General features: G+C 41.7%; 1 protein-coding gene across 1 annotated transcript in view; it reads right to left on the bottom strand.

The window, feature by feature from the left end:
• LOC124789518 (A disintegrin and metalloproteinase with thrombospondin motifs adt-1-like) overlaps positions 1-13103 on the bottom strand; it is a 148198-nt gene that overhangs the window by 45325 nt on the left and 89770 nt on the right. The window contains exons 11-13 of the mRNA XM_047256907.1: positions 11345-11487; positions 10884-11186; positions 4458-4569 (exon numbers count right to left, since the gene is read on the bottom strand). Of these exons, the coding sequence (XP_047112863.1) occupies positions 4458-4569; positions 10884-11186; positions 11345-11487 (558 nt within the window). The remainder of the gene's footprint in view (positions 1-4457; positions 4570-10883; positions 11187-11344; positions 11488-13103) is intronic.

Genomic DNA, 13103 nt, shown 5'->3' with positions numbered 1-13103 from the left:
CAAACAAAAAGACTGTCAAACAAGTAAACTTTCAGCCAAAAAGGCCTTCATTAGAATCAGACACAAAAAAAAAGACCATGCGCGCACACACACACACAAACGCATTTCAACATCTCTGACTGTCGAGGCCAGTCAGTGAGCCTCAGCATATAAAGGGAGAAGCATTCTGTATGATGGGGGTGAGGAGGAGGCTAGGATGGGGAGGGGGGAGATAGTAGGGTAGGATTGAGGGATGGTAAAGTTCTGCTTGTAGAAGCAATCAGGGATGAGGTGGGGAGAGGATATAGCAGCTAGTTGCAGTTGGAAGGTTAGACAGAGGGCAGGTGGGAGAGGGGTCCTTTATCCATCTATCCCCTTCCCTGTTCCCATTCCATTCCAGCACTACACAGCCATCTATTCCCTCCCACTTCTTGCCCCAGCCTCCTCCTTACTCCCACCACACACTGCTTCTCCCATTGTTCACTACTTTTCGCAGTGTGGCCTCGGCAGCCAGAAATTGTGGTCATATGTGAGTGAGCTGATGACAAACACCGTGTGTAAATTACCATGGTGGTTGTTCCGGTTGCTCATGTCGGCCAGTCACAGTGCAAGATCCGCGACGTGGAAACATCACTGTTTTGTCATGTGAACTCATAAACACCGCAGTTTGAGCACACAAAACACAAAACATTTGAAGTTTAGAAATGAAAACACCAAGAACTTTAAGCATTCAGTGCAGGTAACATACAGCACATTAAATTTCTGTCCAAAACATGTCTGTTTGTATGATTTGCTGTGGTAAACTGTTGGGAAATGTGACATTGGGAGATAAATAAGCTCCCTATATATTTTATCTTGGAGTTAGCTTTTGATGTTATGTAGTAGTTTTGCATGAAACAGAAAGGATATGCAGTACGTATACATATATGTTTGGCTAGAGTGTGGTATTGCTCCACCTGGCCCTCCTGAAATCTTCATTGTGGTGACAGACTTATCTGTAGCATAGCCCAAGGTTGAAGTTAATTCTGATCGATAAATGTCGCAGCCTTTCCTAGCATGGAAACCACAAACCACACCTGTTCTAAAATTAGAGCCATGGAAATTCCTTGGTATTTCTGGATACAGAATGACCAAAAACATGTTTCCTCTTAATGGATGATGGGCCAGGCTGCAATCAGCATATCAAACTGAAAGTGAAATTTTGGCAGTTAGGCTGAGTCAACATAGCAATGTTTCTACTTAATACTATCTTTTTTCTAGTTGTGTGTGAATGTGGATTGAAACTGCTGATCCAAATGATTCTGTAGATGTGAATCATTGTCAGCTTTTCTGGATGCATGACTTTTCATTGTTCTACAAGCACCAGTGTCAATGAATATATTGCTCATGTATTATGTATTAGTGGTGCTAACTGACATCGACTAATTTTCACAAGTTCTGGTACCTATTTAGGCTACTTCTGGTTGTTGAATTCTGCATGTAGTCAGGCTGTATGAAGTCTTTACACTTAGCAGCTCTATCTTTATGACTATGGCAGTAATTATTTGAAATTGTTTCATATTATCATTGACATTTCTGCGTGCCATCATGGTGAAGACTGTCAACATAGACCGTAGCATAACTAATGTAGTTTCTTTGTTGTCAGACTCCACTGAACCATCTGATTTCAACTGCTGTACCCATAGAAATACAAAGCACAGGTATAGTGGTGCACAGTGTGCTCTGTCTGCTTCACTCCTCTCTCCTAAAAGTACACTTCCTACACTCCTCTTGCATAAAATGATAAATCCATTCCTGTGTAGTGATACAACTTTCTGTCTCAGGTAATTGGCTATACAGCTTTTCACCTTACGAGCATAGTGTTGAGTGGAAGGGGAAGGGGGAGGGGGGGGGGGAGGGGGAAAGAGAGGGCCCTGCACTTGTCCCTCAGTTCTCCTCGATTGTAGTACAGATTTTTTATTCATTGTAGAATTCACACACACCCCTAGAAGTGATTGGGTGACAGGCAGTTCTCTAGGGTTTATGTCATCCATGAAATCTAGTTCTTGTGGCATGGCATATCTTGAAACTGTGAAAGTGACCATCTCATTTTTTATAAAACCTGATAATTTTAGTGTCTTGCCCCCTCCCCCCGAATAAATTTCTGTGGACATCCATACTTACCAGGCAAATATAAGTGGCTTGTTTTGCAGGACGTTTCTGTCTGGAAAGTGTCTAGATGGAGGAATGTTCACAGGAATACAAATCATATACAGTTTATCAGTGAGCACTATCAGCAGGAATGGCAGAACTTAATGAGAGATCAAAGACTGAGATAAACCTGTGGCATTATTTAAATGGCAAAACTAATCTGATGACAAGAAGTTCTATTGCTTATTCTTAACCATGCTATAGTTGTTGTGTGATGTAGTAATCTGGAAATTTTAAAAAGAACAGCAAGTGTGATGAAATGGGCACTAAAGATTGATTAGCAGATAAGTTAGTATTTTTTGCTTTATTTAATACTGAGTACAACAGATGCTTCATCTTTTCTGCCGAATGGGCTATACTGGTATGGCTATTATATTTCCTCTTTATCTTTTCTGTAAGTTGGGAATCCTTCAACTGCTAATAGCCTCCTTGAGGAATCTGTGTGGCTGGGTGGTTCCTTGAGGCAGACATTTTACTCTATAATTCTTATTTTGTGCTCATTAAATAAGATGAGCATTCGTTGCTATGGCCCAGGTTTCTTGGTTCCTGACACTGAACAAAAATTTGTTGAGTTTGAGAGACATATACACACATTAAAAAAAGTTTTGCATCACCTCAGTTCCGAGAATTCCTGAACCTGTACTGAAAATTGGAATAGGGATCAACATAAATATCATTTCCTCCCTTTAAACCTCACATTGCATGTTGTACCACCATACAGCAAGACCTTCAGAGGTGGTAGTCCAGATTGGTGTACACATCGGTACCTCTAATACACAGTTGCACTTGCTCTTGCATTGATGCATGCCTGTATTCGTCGTGGCATACTATCCACAAGTTCATCAAGGCACTGTTGGTCCAGGTTGTCCCACTCCTCAGTTATGATTCCGCGTAGATCCCTCAGAGTGGTTGGTGGGTCACGTTTTCCATAAAAAGCCTTTTCAATGTATCCCAGGCATGTTCAGTAGGGTTCATGTCTAGAGAACATGCTGGCCACTCAAGTCAAGCGATGTCGTTATTCTGAAGGAAGTCATTCATAAGATGTGCATGATAGGGGCATGAATTGTCATCCATTAAGATGAATGCCTCACCAGTACGCTGCCGATATGGTTGCACTGTCGGTTGGAGGATGGCATTCATGTATTGTACAGCCATTACCGCGCCTTCCATGACCACCAGCAGCTTACGTCAGCCCCAAATAATGCCACCCCAAAACATCAGGGAACCTCCACCTTGCTGCACTCACTGGACAGTGTGTCTAAGGCATTCAGCCTGATGGGGTTGCCTCCAAACACATCTCCGACAATTGTCAGGTTGAAGGCATGTGCAACATTCATCAGTGAAGAGAATGTGATGCCAATCATGAGCGGTCTATTCAGTATGTTGTTGGGCCTATCTGTACTGCGGTGTATGGTGTCGCGGTTGCAAAGATGGATGTTGTGAGTGAAGTTCTGCCTCATGCAGCCTATTGCACACATTTTGAGTCATAACAAGACATCCTGTGGCTGCAAGAAAAGCATTATTCAACATGGTGGCATTGCTGTCAGGTTCCTCCGAGCCATAATCCTTAGGCAGCGGTCATCCACTGCAGTAGTAGCTCTTGGGCGGCCTGAGTGAGGCATGTCATCAGCAGTTCCTGTTTCTCTGTATCTCCTCCATGTCTGAACAACATCACTTTGATTCACTCCAAGATGCCTGGACACTTCCTTTGTTGAGATCCCTTATTGGCACAAAATAACAATGCGGACACTATCGAACTGTGGTATTGACCATTTAGGCGTGGTTGAGTTACAGACAACACGAGTCATGTACCTCCTTCCTGGTGGAATGACTGGAACTGATCAGCTGTTGGACCCCTCTGTCTAATAGGCACTGCCAATGCATGGTTGTTTACATCTTTGGCCGGGTTTAGTGACATCTCTGAACAGTCAAAGGAACTGTGTCTGTGATACAATATCCACAGTCAACATCTAGCTTCAGGAGTTCTTGGAACCGCGGTGATGCAAATATTTTTTGATGTGTATATATTTACAGTTGTTGAAAGTTTATCACTTAGTTTCCACAAATTACCCACAAAAATTGAAGGGTTGTAATATATCAGATACTTATATCCAACTTATATACTTATTTTGAGCCAACCACAGTCAGTTTGTAATGCTTTTGTATCAGGATAACATGTTCGTAACTTTCCAGCTGCTGAATGACAGAGTAATAAACAATGAATGTCAGACCCCTAAGGTTTCCAGATATTTCTGCAGTTTACATCTGTTAGTTCTAAGCCAACTTACGTGCTGTTGCTGATATTTGCATTCCGAGGCCTGAAAGACGGGCAACTCTTTCTTTGTATTTGCTGCATACAGTTGTTGCATATTCAAATGGTGTTTTGAGTCTGCCACAACTCTAAAAGAAAAATAATTAACATATTTTAATAACGTTTCTAAAAAAGGACAGTAACAGATGTGTATTTAGACAAATTAAGTTCATTGTTTTACATGCAAATAGGTTGCAGCAAGGCGTGGCTGAGTGGTAAAGTGTCATACTACAAATTCAACGGTCTTGGCTTTGATCCCAAGTCAGTCTTAGGATTTTTATCTGTGACTTACTACTGCCTTCATCATTGACAGTGATTGTTGATGTGAAAAATGCCTAATTTGCACTGTGGTTCGTGGTCTATGTAAACTGTAGATCCCCCTTACCTGCCTGAGAAAGCCAGTTCAAAGGTTAGAGGAAGGCAAAGGCATACTATCTCCAATAGGACCATGCCTGGCAAAGCACTGTTGTGTTCAAAACAATCTTCAGATTGATGACAGCTTTGTTTACTTTTCAGGTTGCAGCATGTACTGTATTTGGAAGTGTAGAATTTTTTTGCAAGGAACAAATGCATCTTTGGTATCATGAAATAAAATAATTACAAAGAATCCCTATTTGATGCAGAATGTAAAGGGGCATGCACAGTGACAGAACTGTGTTAATTTTTAATGGCATAACACGGGCAACTATTAAACAGGCTGAACTATGGACCATCCTATAAATCTGAATACTTCCAGCCTGGACCTTTCACTCTGCTATACAGATATGCTTTTGTGAAACTTCTTGATAGATTACAAGTTTGTGCCAGACCAGGACTTGAACTGGGACCTTTGCTTTCACGGGCATTGTTCTTATCAGTGTGCCGTCCAGAAATGGCTCATCACCTGACTTGAAATATTCATATTGGTAAGCTGTTTTCGACAATATCCTTTCTCTGCTTAGCACTAGTCTAGCAAGGTATGGAGGACAGCTCCTGTATAGTTTTGAAAGTAGGTGATAGAGATTGACAAAATTGAATACTTTGTAGACAGTTGTGAGTCAAGCTGGGACACCTTGCCCACAAAAAGCAGAAACCGCTCATGGATCATGGTCCATCAGGAAATTTCATCTCTTATATTGTTCTCATCTATGACTCACTTGGTCCTGTTATAATGCCATGTCATCGTCTTTGATGTTGATTCATCCCAGTGAAAATGGTGTTCATATTTCAATACATATTAAAGCTGCCAGCAAAGAAATACTTTGTCTTTTTCAGATGCCATTGTGTCTGTAAGAAATAGTCCCCTCTATACAACTCTGGCAGTCTCAGCACTGCCTTCATTTTTAGGACCCTGACTGACAAGTAGATTTCCCATGCCATCTAAGACAACTCCTGAAAGCCTGATTCCCATAGCAAATCATAAAAAAACTGTGTCTCTTTTCACAAAATTCTTCTTGGTCTGTGAATCTTCAACTCTCTTCTCCATCTGACCAATGATTTAAAAAGGATATATGTAAATAATATAAATCGTATTAACTACACTCCTGGAAATTGAAATAAGAACACCGTGAATTCATTGTCCCAGGAAGGGGAAACTTTATTGACACACTCCTGGGGTCAGATACATCACATGATCACACTGACAGAACCACAGGCACATAGACACAGGCAACAGAGCATGCACAATGTCGGCACTAGTACAGTGTATATCCACCTTTCGCAGCAATGCAGGCTGCTATTCTCCCATGGAGACGATCGTAGAGATGCTGGATGTAGTCCTGTGGAACGGCTTGCCATGCCATTTCCACCTGGCGCCTCAGTTGGACCAGCGTTTGTGCTGGACGTGCAGACCGCGTGAGACGACGCTTCATCCAGTCCCAAACATGCTCAATGGGGGACAGATCCGGAGATCTTGCTGGCCAGGGCAGTTGACTTACACCTTCTACAGCACGTTGAGTGGCACGGGATACATGCGGACGTGCATTGTCCTGTTGGAACAGCAAGTTCCCGATGCCAGGTGTTGGCCCTGTGTGCCTCGGTCGTATGCAGTCCTGATTGTGGCGCTCACCTGCACGGCGCCAAACACGCATACGACCATCATTGGCACCAAGGCAGAAGCGACTCTCATCGCTGAAGATGACACGTCTCCATTCGTCCCTCCATTCACGCCTGTCGCGACACCACTGGAGGCGGGCTGCACGATGTTGGGGCGTGAGCGGAAGACGGCCTAACGGTGTGCGGGACCGTAGCCCAGCTTCATGGAGACGGTTGCGAATGGTCCTCGCCGATACCCCAGGAGCAACAGTGTCCCTAATTTGCTGGGAAGTGGCGGTGCGGTCCCCTACGGCACTGCGTAGGATCCTACGGTCTTGGCGTGCATCCGTGCGTCGCTGCGGTCCGGTCCCAGGTCGACGGGCACGTGCACCTTCCGCTGACCACTGGCGACAACATCGATGTACTGTGGAGACCTCACGCCCCACGTGTTGAGCAATTCGGCGGTACGTCCACCCGGCCTCCCGCATGCCCACTATACGCCCTCGCTCAAAGTTCGTCAACTGCACATACGGTTCACGTCCACGCTGTCGCGGCATGCTACCAGTGTTAAAGACTGCGATGGAGCTCCGTATGCCACGGCAAACTGGCTGACACTGACAGCGGCGGTGCACAAATGCTGCGCAGCTAGCGCCATTCGACGGCCAACACCGCGGTTCCTGGTGTGTCCGCTGTGCCGTGCGTGTGATCATTGCTTGTACAGCCCTCTCGCAGTGTCCGGAGCAAGTATGGTGGGTCTGACACACCGGTGTCAATGTGTTCTTTTTTCCATTTCCAGGAGTGTATTTTCTCCATACCACCAAGAGAATATTTTGATCATTCTACCAAAATCAGCAACATCATGGTCAGTCATTGCGTAGCTTGTCAGTCTATTCTCTTCTTTACAGTTTATTGACTTGTGGCTGCCCCAGTGAAAAACTTGTCCTGTGCGCTAAGTTATCTTTACTTCAGCGCACTCACTGTACGACTTATGTCAGAATAATGAATGGAGAGTTTATGCTGCAAACTCTTTCTATGCCTCACAATAGCTGTGACCATGTCTCCCATCAGTCAGCCAGTTTGAATCCTTCCTCCTAGCAAAGGATCTTATTGTAAACAATACGTTAAATCCTAATCTTCATTTCATTATCCATAACTTACTGACTGTCCTTTTCATCATTTTTAACATCTTACATTTCCAGATCTAATACATTAATATCATTTAGTTATTATTTTCAGTTTTTGAATTGCATTCCATTTTTGTCAGTTAGGCTGACAGCGCTGAAATATGGACTATCATCAGCATCTTACTTTTTGACTAGTGAACATGGAGTAATGAACAGAACAGGATATTGTCACAATGGAAACTTGTTTCAAAAATGAGGGGTGTTGTACAGAGGCAATGTAAGAGATTTCTGGTTGTCAAAAGTGCAAGTAATAGAGCTATGCACACTGATAAAGAAATTTAAATACTATATGCTTCCTGGTGTAGTTTAAATCCTTGTAATATTCCTGTGCTTCTTGTGGCAGGGATCCACAGTTATGAATTAATATTTCTCCGGATCTGGAGAAACTGGGTCCTTTGACAGTCAGAACAATCTCAAGATCATTCTCAGAGGCTGACTAATTTCTGAGAGATTTTCTTCTTGGTACCTATAAAAACCAACTAGTGCAAGCAACCCATCATTTAAAGTACTTAGGACCACTTGGATGGTTGAGAGATTAAGATTGCACAATAATTTCATGAAGAGAACCATCATTATGGTTAGGCATATTTTGTTTTAAATCATATCATTAGTAAGCTCAGTGTTAGGACACAGAAAACCCTCAAGAATTTTTGACCAGGTATTGCATCTAGATTCACTCTAAGGTGTGTAACTGGAAGTTGGATTTAAAGAATGTTTAGACAATAATTCTTTGAAGATGATGTCAGAAATCCAGTGAGAGACGCTGGAGTTGTTACATCTATAATAAAATATTTATTTTATAGCTTTGTTTGGATATGAGTGATCAAGGCGTTTGGTTTCAACAGCATGGTGCAACCTTGTCGCACAGAGAGTGACAGATGTGGACAGTGATTTCTGTTATGGCAAGATGCATTTGTGAGGAAAATATCGTTATCTGATACTGTCTAATCAAGATGTTTCTGAAATCCCACAACACAACCAGTTCCTGCTGTTAATAACAATGACTCAGGTGAAATTTCTAAAATAGAACCCTAATCTTGCAGGAGAAGTATGGAAACTTTGAGTGAATGTGGATGTTCCCCATGTACACTACTGATGAAAAGGTTTCAGGTCTCCAACTGGGCAGCAGCGTTGCTATACTGCGAAATTTCAGTGAGTGTCATACTCATAATCTTGTCAACAGGAATGAAGGTTATCTGCTAAGTTTGTTGTGGAAACCTGTGTTGTAACTAGCCGGGTGTCCACAATTAAAGCAACAAACTGCTGTTTCCCCGTTCTGTGTCTAATTCACGATATAATCATACAAACTGTCAACCAGATGTCCATATGATCGTGTTCTGCATAGAAGATGGTGTTTCAGTCAGTGGACAACCAGGCCAACGATGACATCAGGACACCTATGAAACAAGGTAGTGTTTGCTGGATAGCCCCACATCCACAGTTGCTGTGCACACAGTCACAGACAATGCAGTATGTCACAGAGAAAATGCCTACCAGACCTTCTGCGATGGAGGGCCATAGAAAGAGAGAAAGCAGGACAGCCGCAAACTGATGTGGATCAGTGGCTTAATATGAATCATTCCACTGTTTCTTGGATGTGGCGACAGATTACAGAGACCAAAACTGTATACTGAAGACCAGGGCAGGGCTGCCCAAATGTGACGCCAAAAGAGAGGATCGATATTTGGCTGTAAGGGAAGAACAGTACTGCTTTAGTACTGCAAGAAGACTGGCATGTGAGCTCGCAGCATCCAATTTACGTATTGCACTGAGACAAAAGGTGTGCAGAAGACTTCGGTAGACTGGCCTTTATTGTAGGAGACCTGCTTTATGTTAACCTCTTATGCATCTTCACGGAAGGGAAAGTCTAGAGTGGAGTCGTCAACATGCCGCCTAGATGGTCGAACAGTGAGCCAATGTTGTTTTCACACATAAATCCCAATTTAGTCTGAAGAGTGATTCTCAATGGATTCACATCTGTAGGGAATGTGGAACACGATTTTAGGACCTAAACATCATGGAAAGAGACTGATTTTGAGGAGGATCCATAATGGTGTTTGCAGAGATTATGTTTACCACTTGAATCCCTCTTCGTGAAATTGTACTGGTGAATCGGCAAGGCTTAACTGTTGTCAGGTGTCATGACGAAATCTTGGCACCTCATTTGCGATTGTTGCAAGGTGCTGTGGGCCCAGACTTTGTACTGATGGATGATAATGCTCAATCTTACAGGGCATGGGTGGTTGATACTTTCTTAGAAACAGAAGATATTGTACACATGTCATAGCCTGCTCGCTCTCCCAATTTGAACCCCATAGAAGGTGTCTGGAATGCACTAGAGAGATGGCAAACACCACATCAGCATCCACCAACCACTCTCCAAGACTGCAAGCAGCTCTGCAGGAAGAATTGGTGTTACTGCCTCAACATGAGACTGATGACACCATCTATAGCATTCCTCGTCAGGCCTGTATTGCTGCCAGAGGTGGTCACACCCCATACTGAGCTTATTAACTAGTTGTCAGAATGTTTGTGCAAACCTGTTAAGTTGGAAAAAAAAACTAAGAAAATTTTTGTCTACCATTATGAATATTCCAGTTGTTTACATTCTGAGTTCTTTACATTATTTCTACTTTACCACCATCACCTGTTTATACTGTTTTGTGACAAAATAAAAACAACCTTGCAAAATTTCCAGTTTAACTTTGGACACCAGAGTATGTGCTGAGTGTGTGCCCAGCAGCGGATCTTATATAAGGTTGATCAAGGATGCGCATTCAGAGTTACAAATGCCAGATGGGGCGAGGTGGGAGCGCGGGGGGGGGGGGGGGGGGGGGGGGGTCGACCACCACCACTCTGTAGTATATGTAGTATGTAAAGGCATCCAGAATAGCTCAACACTTTTTCAGAAGATGATGAGTATTACACTTGTCATAACATTGCCGTATTTCAACACTGCCACCTGCTTCAAGACCCGATTTATATCCACCATCATGGAAACTTTTGCCTAAAGAACAAGAGTTTGCCGCAGCTGTCGAGGAGGACATTTGACTGGTATCAGATTACATATTTAACCATAGAAATCAATGAGATACAAGTTTTTTCACATTTTAAAGTTCTAAATTTCAAAATTTGCATTCAATGAGCAACAAACATATTTTGTCTCTGTTTTTGCTACACTTCTAAGGTGTTTAAATCTTAATTACCAGTTCATCTGGTTGACAGAGCTGAATACTAGTCTTCATGCATTCAGTGTCCTGTAGACAGTGATTATCCTTGGCTGCCACAAGGCGAAGACCAGTTCCAGGAGCAACACAATTTGAGTGGCAACCACTTGCCGCCACCCACAGGATGCTTCTATCAAAAATCAAATCTTCAGTCTTTCTTCTGTTGGCTTTATAGTGAGGAAGTGTAGGTGTATCTCGAGTATGAACGCGATTTCCACTGGATGCACATATTTCTGGGCCGTTGCTGAATATTGCAGTATCAAAACGGTCACAGATAAACTCCTAAAATGTAAATTTAAAAACTATTAATAATTCTAATGCAATGCACAAAGTATTATTATGTAAAATAATCAAGGAAATATTTTAATAGATGAAGGTCTTGAAAATCTATTTTTTTCTGTGATACAGTGATTCTAACAGGTATTCAGTAATAACTTTACCTCACATCGCCCACTTATACAGTACGTAGATTTACTGTAACGTGAGCGCCAGCTATGGCAGATTGTGCCATCAGGAAATGTCCAGCCCCTGCTTTTTGAACCACCATTCCTCTTATAACACCAAACAGTACAAGCTTCTTCAGCTGTTAAATGTGCAGAGAACAGTTATCAGTAGTTTTATTTATTCGTTTCAGTTGTTACAAATGTTGGTACATTATGGAATAATGCAATAATTACACTGAAACACACTTCTTTTGTTCCTTTGTAGAACAGAAATTTTTATTTTGTGTGATCTAGTTGTTAGATTATAAGCCAGTTTTCCAATATCACAACAGCAACATTGGTTTATAACATGATTTTCTCTCTCTCTCTCTCTCTCTCTCTCTCTCTCTCTCTCTCTCAAAGTGTCAAATTTTCCTTTGTACATGTGAGATAAACAGAGAAGGGTAGTGAAAAGGGGAATCAAAGTCACCTGGAACTAATAAGTGGGGCTGAAGTTTGAATTCATGTATTTTTTCAGAAATGAGTTATGACTGTTATTTTCAGTAAAAATTTTGACTCTAGCAAAGTGGCTAAGTGTGCACTGATCTGTGGATTAAAACTGTGTGCTGGATCAGGACTCAAGTTCGAAACTTTTGCCTTCCATGGACAAATGATCTACCCACTGAGCTGTCCAAGCGCAACTTGCACCCCATCCACAAAGCAGATGGGCAGAAGTTCTGAGTTTGGGTCCTAGTCTGGCAAACAGTTTCAATTTGCAAGGAAATGGCTATTATTTAACTGTCAAAAGAGTGGTCCATTTGCATGACCAATGAGAGTAAAACAAAAAAGCAGTGAAGGGAATTAAATGTTGTGTGAAGTGAGGCATTGTCACAAAATATTAACATGCTTTCATAAAAAATGATTATTTAATAACTATGCATAATCATGTTTTTTTAGTAGAGGAGTGGAGCAATAAGTTAGTAGAAATAAGGGAAAACAGAGCGAGCTCATAAAAAACACACTTGGTATCACAGATATGTACCAGAAAAGGAGAAAGTGCAGGTGGCATAGTTATCATGTGTGTAGGAGAAAATGTAAGAGAAGACAGAGAAAAACCATTCCAAACAAATGGTATGTCATAGAAGATATGTCAAAACATCTGAGACATAACAGACAGAGCAAAAAAGTAAGGTCCTTTTTTTTCTGATGATAGTGGTAGGGAACTGAACATCAATGAAGAGAAAAATAGTGCAGTTCCTTTAGAAATTGATGGCAGAAAGCTGGAAATAAACATGTTCATAACAAAATCAGATAGAAACACAGATGACTGATTTCCATGGAAGAATCGGTAAGAGGAAATTCGTGGAATCCAAACATTAATTCACAGGTTTAGAGGTAGTAATAAGGTAGGTGAGGTACCAAAGTAATTAGAATTCCTTTCCCACAAGAATGTTATTCTGTTCATTTATATAAATGCTATTTCCACCTACTACTGATATTTGAGACATTTTGATTTTATGTCTTTCATATCGTAAATTTGCTTTTAGTTCACTTCTGTTAGTAATTAAGGCAATATAAATTATGAATCCAGAATCTTAATAACTGCATTAGTTCATTATTTATACAATACAGTTAAGAATAACTAATAGTAAACTGTATACGAAGTGTGATTAGAAAGTTTTAAGACTGGGCTTGTAATTGTACAATGGTGCTACTTACATGCTACTGTGATGCATTCCTTCAAAATAATCCCCTTCTGACTGAACACACTGACTCC

Source organism: Schistocerca piceifrons, chromosome 3 (genome assembly GCF_021461385.2).
Source record: "Schistocerca piceifrons isolate TAMUIC-IGC-003096 chromosome 3, iqSchPice1.1, whole genome shotgun sequence".
Taxonomy (NCBI): Eukaryota; Metazoa; Arthropoda; class Insecta; order Orthoptera; family Acrididae; genus Schistocerca; species Schistocerca piceifrons.
Note: the sequence above shows the minus strand (reverse complement) of the source record. Positions and strands in the feature narration are given on the sequence as shown.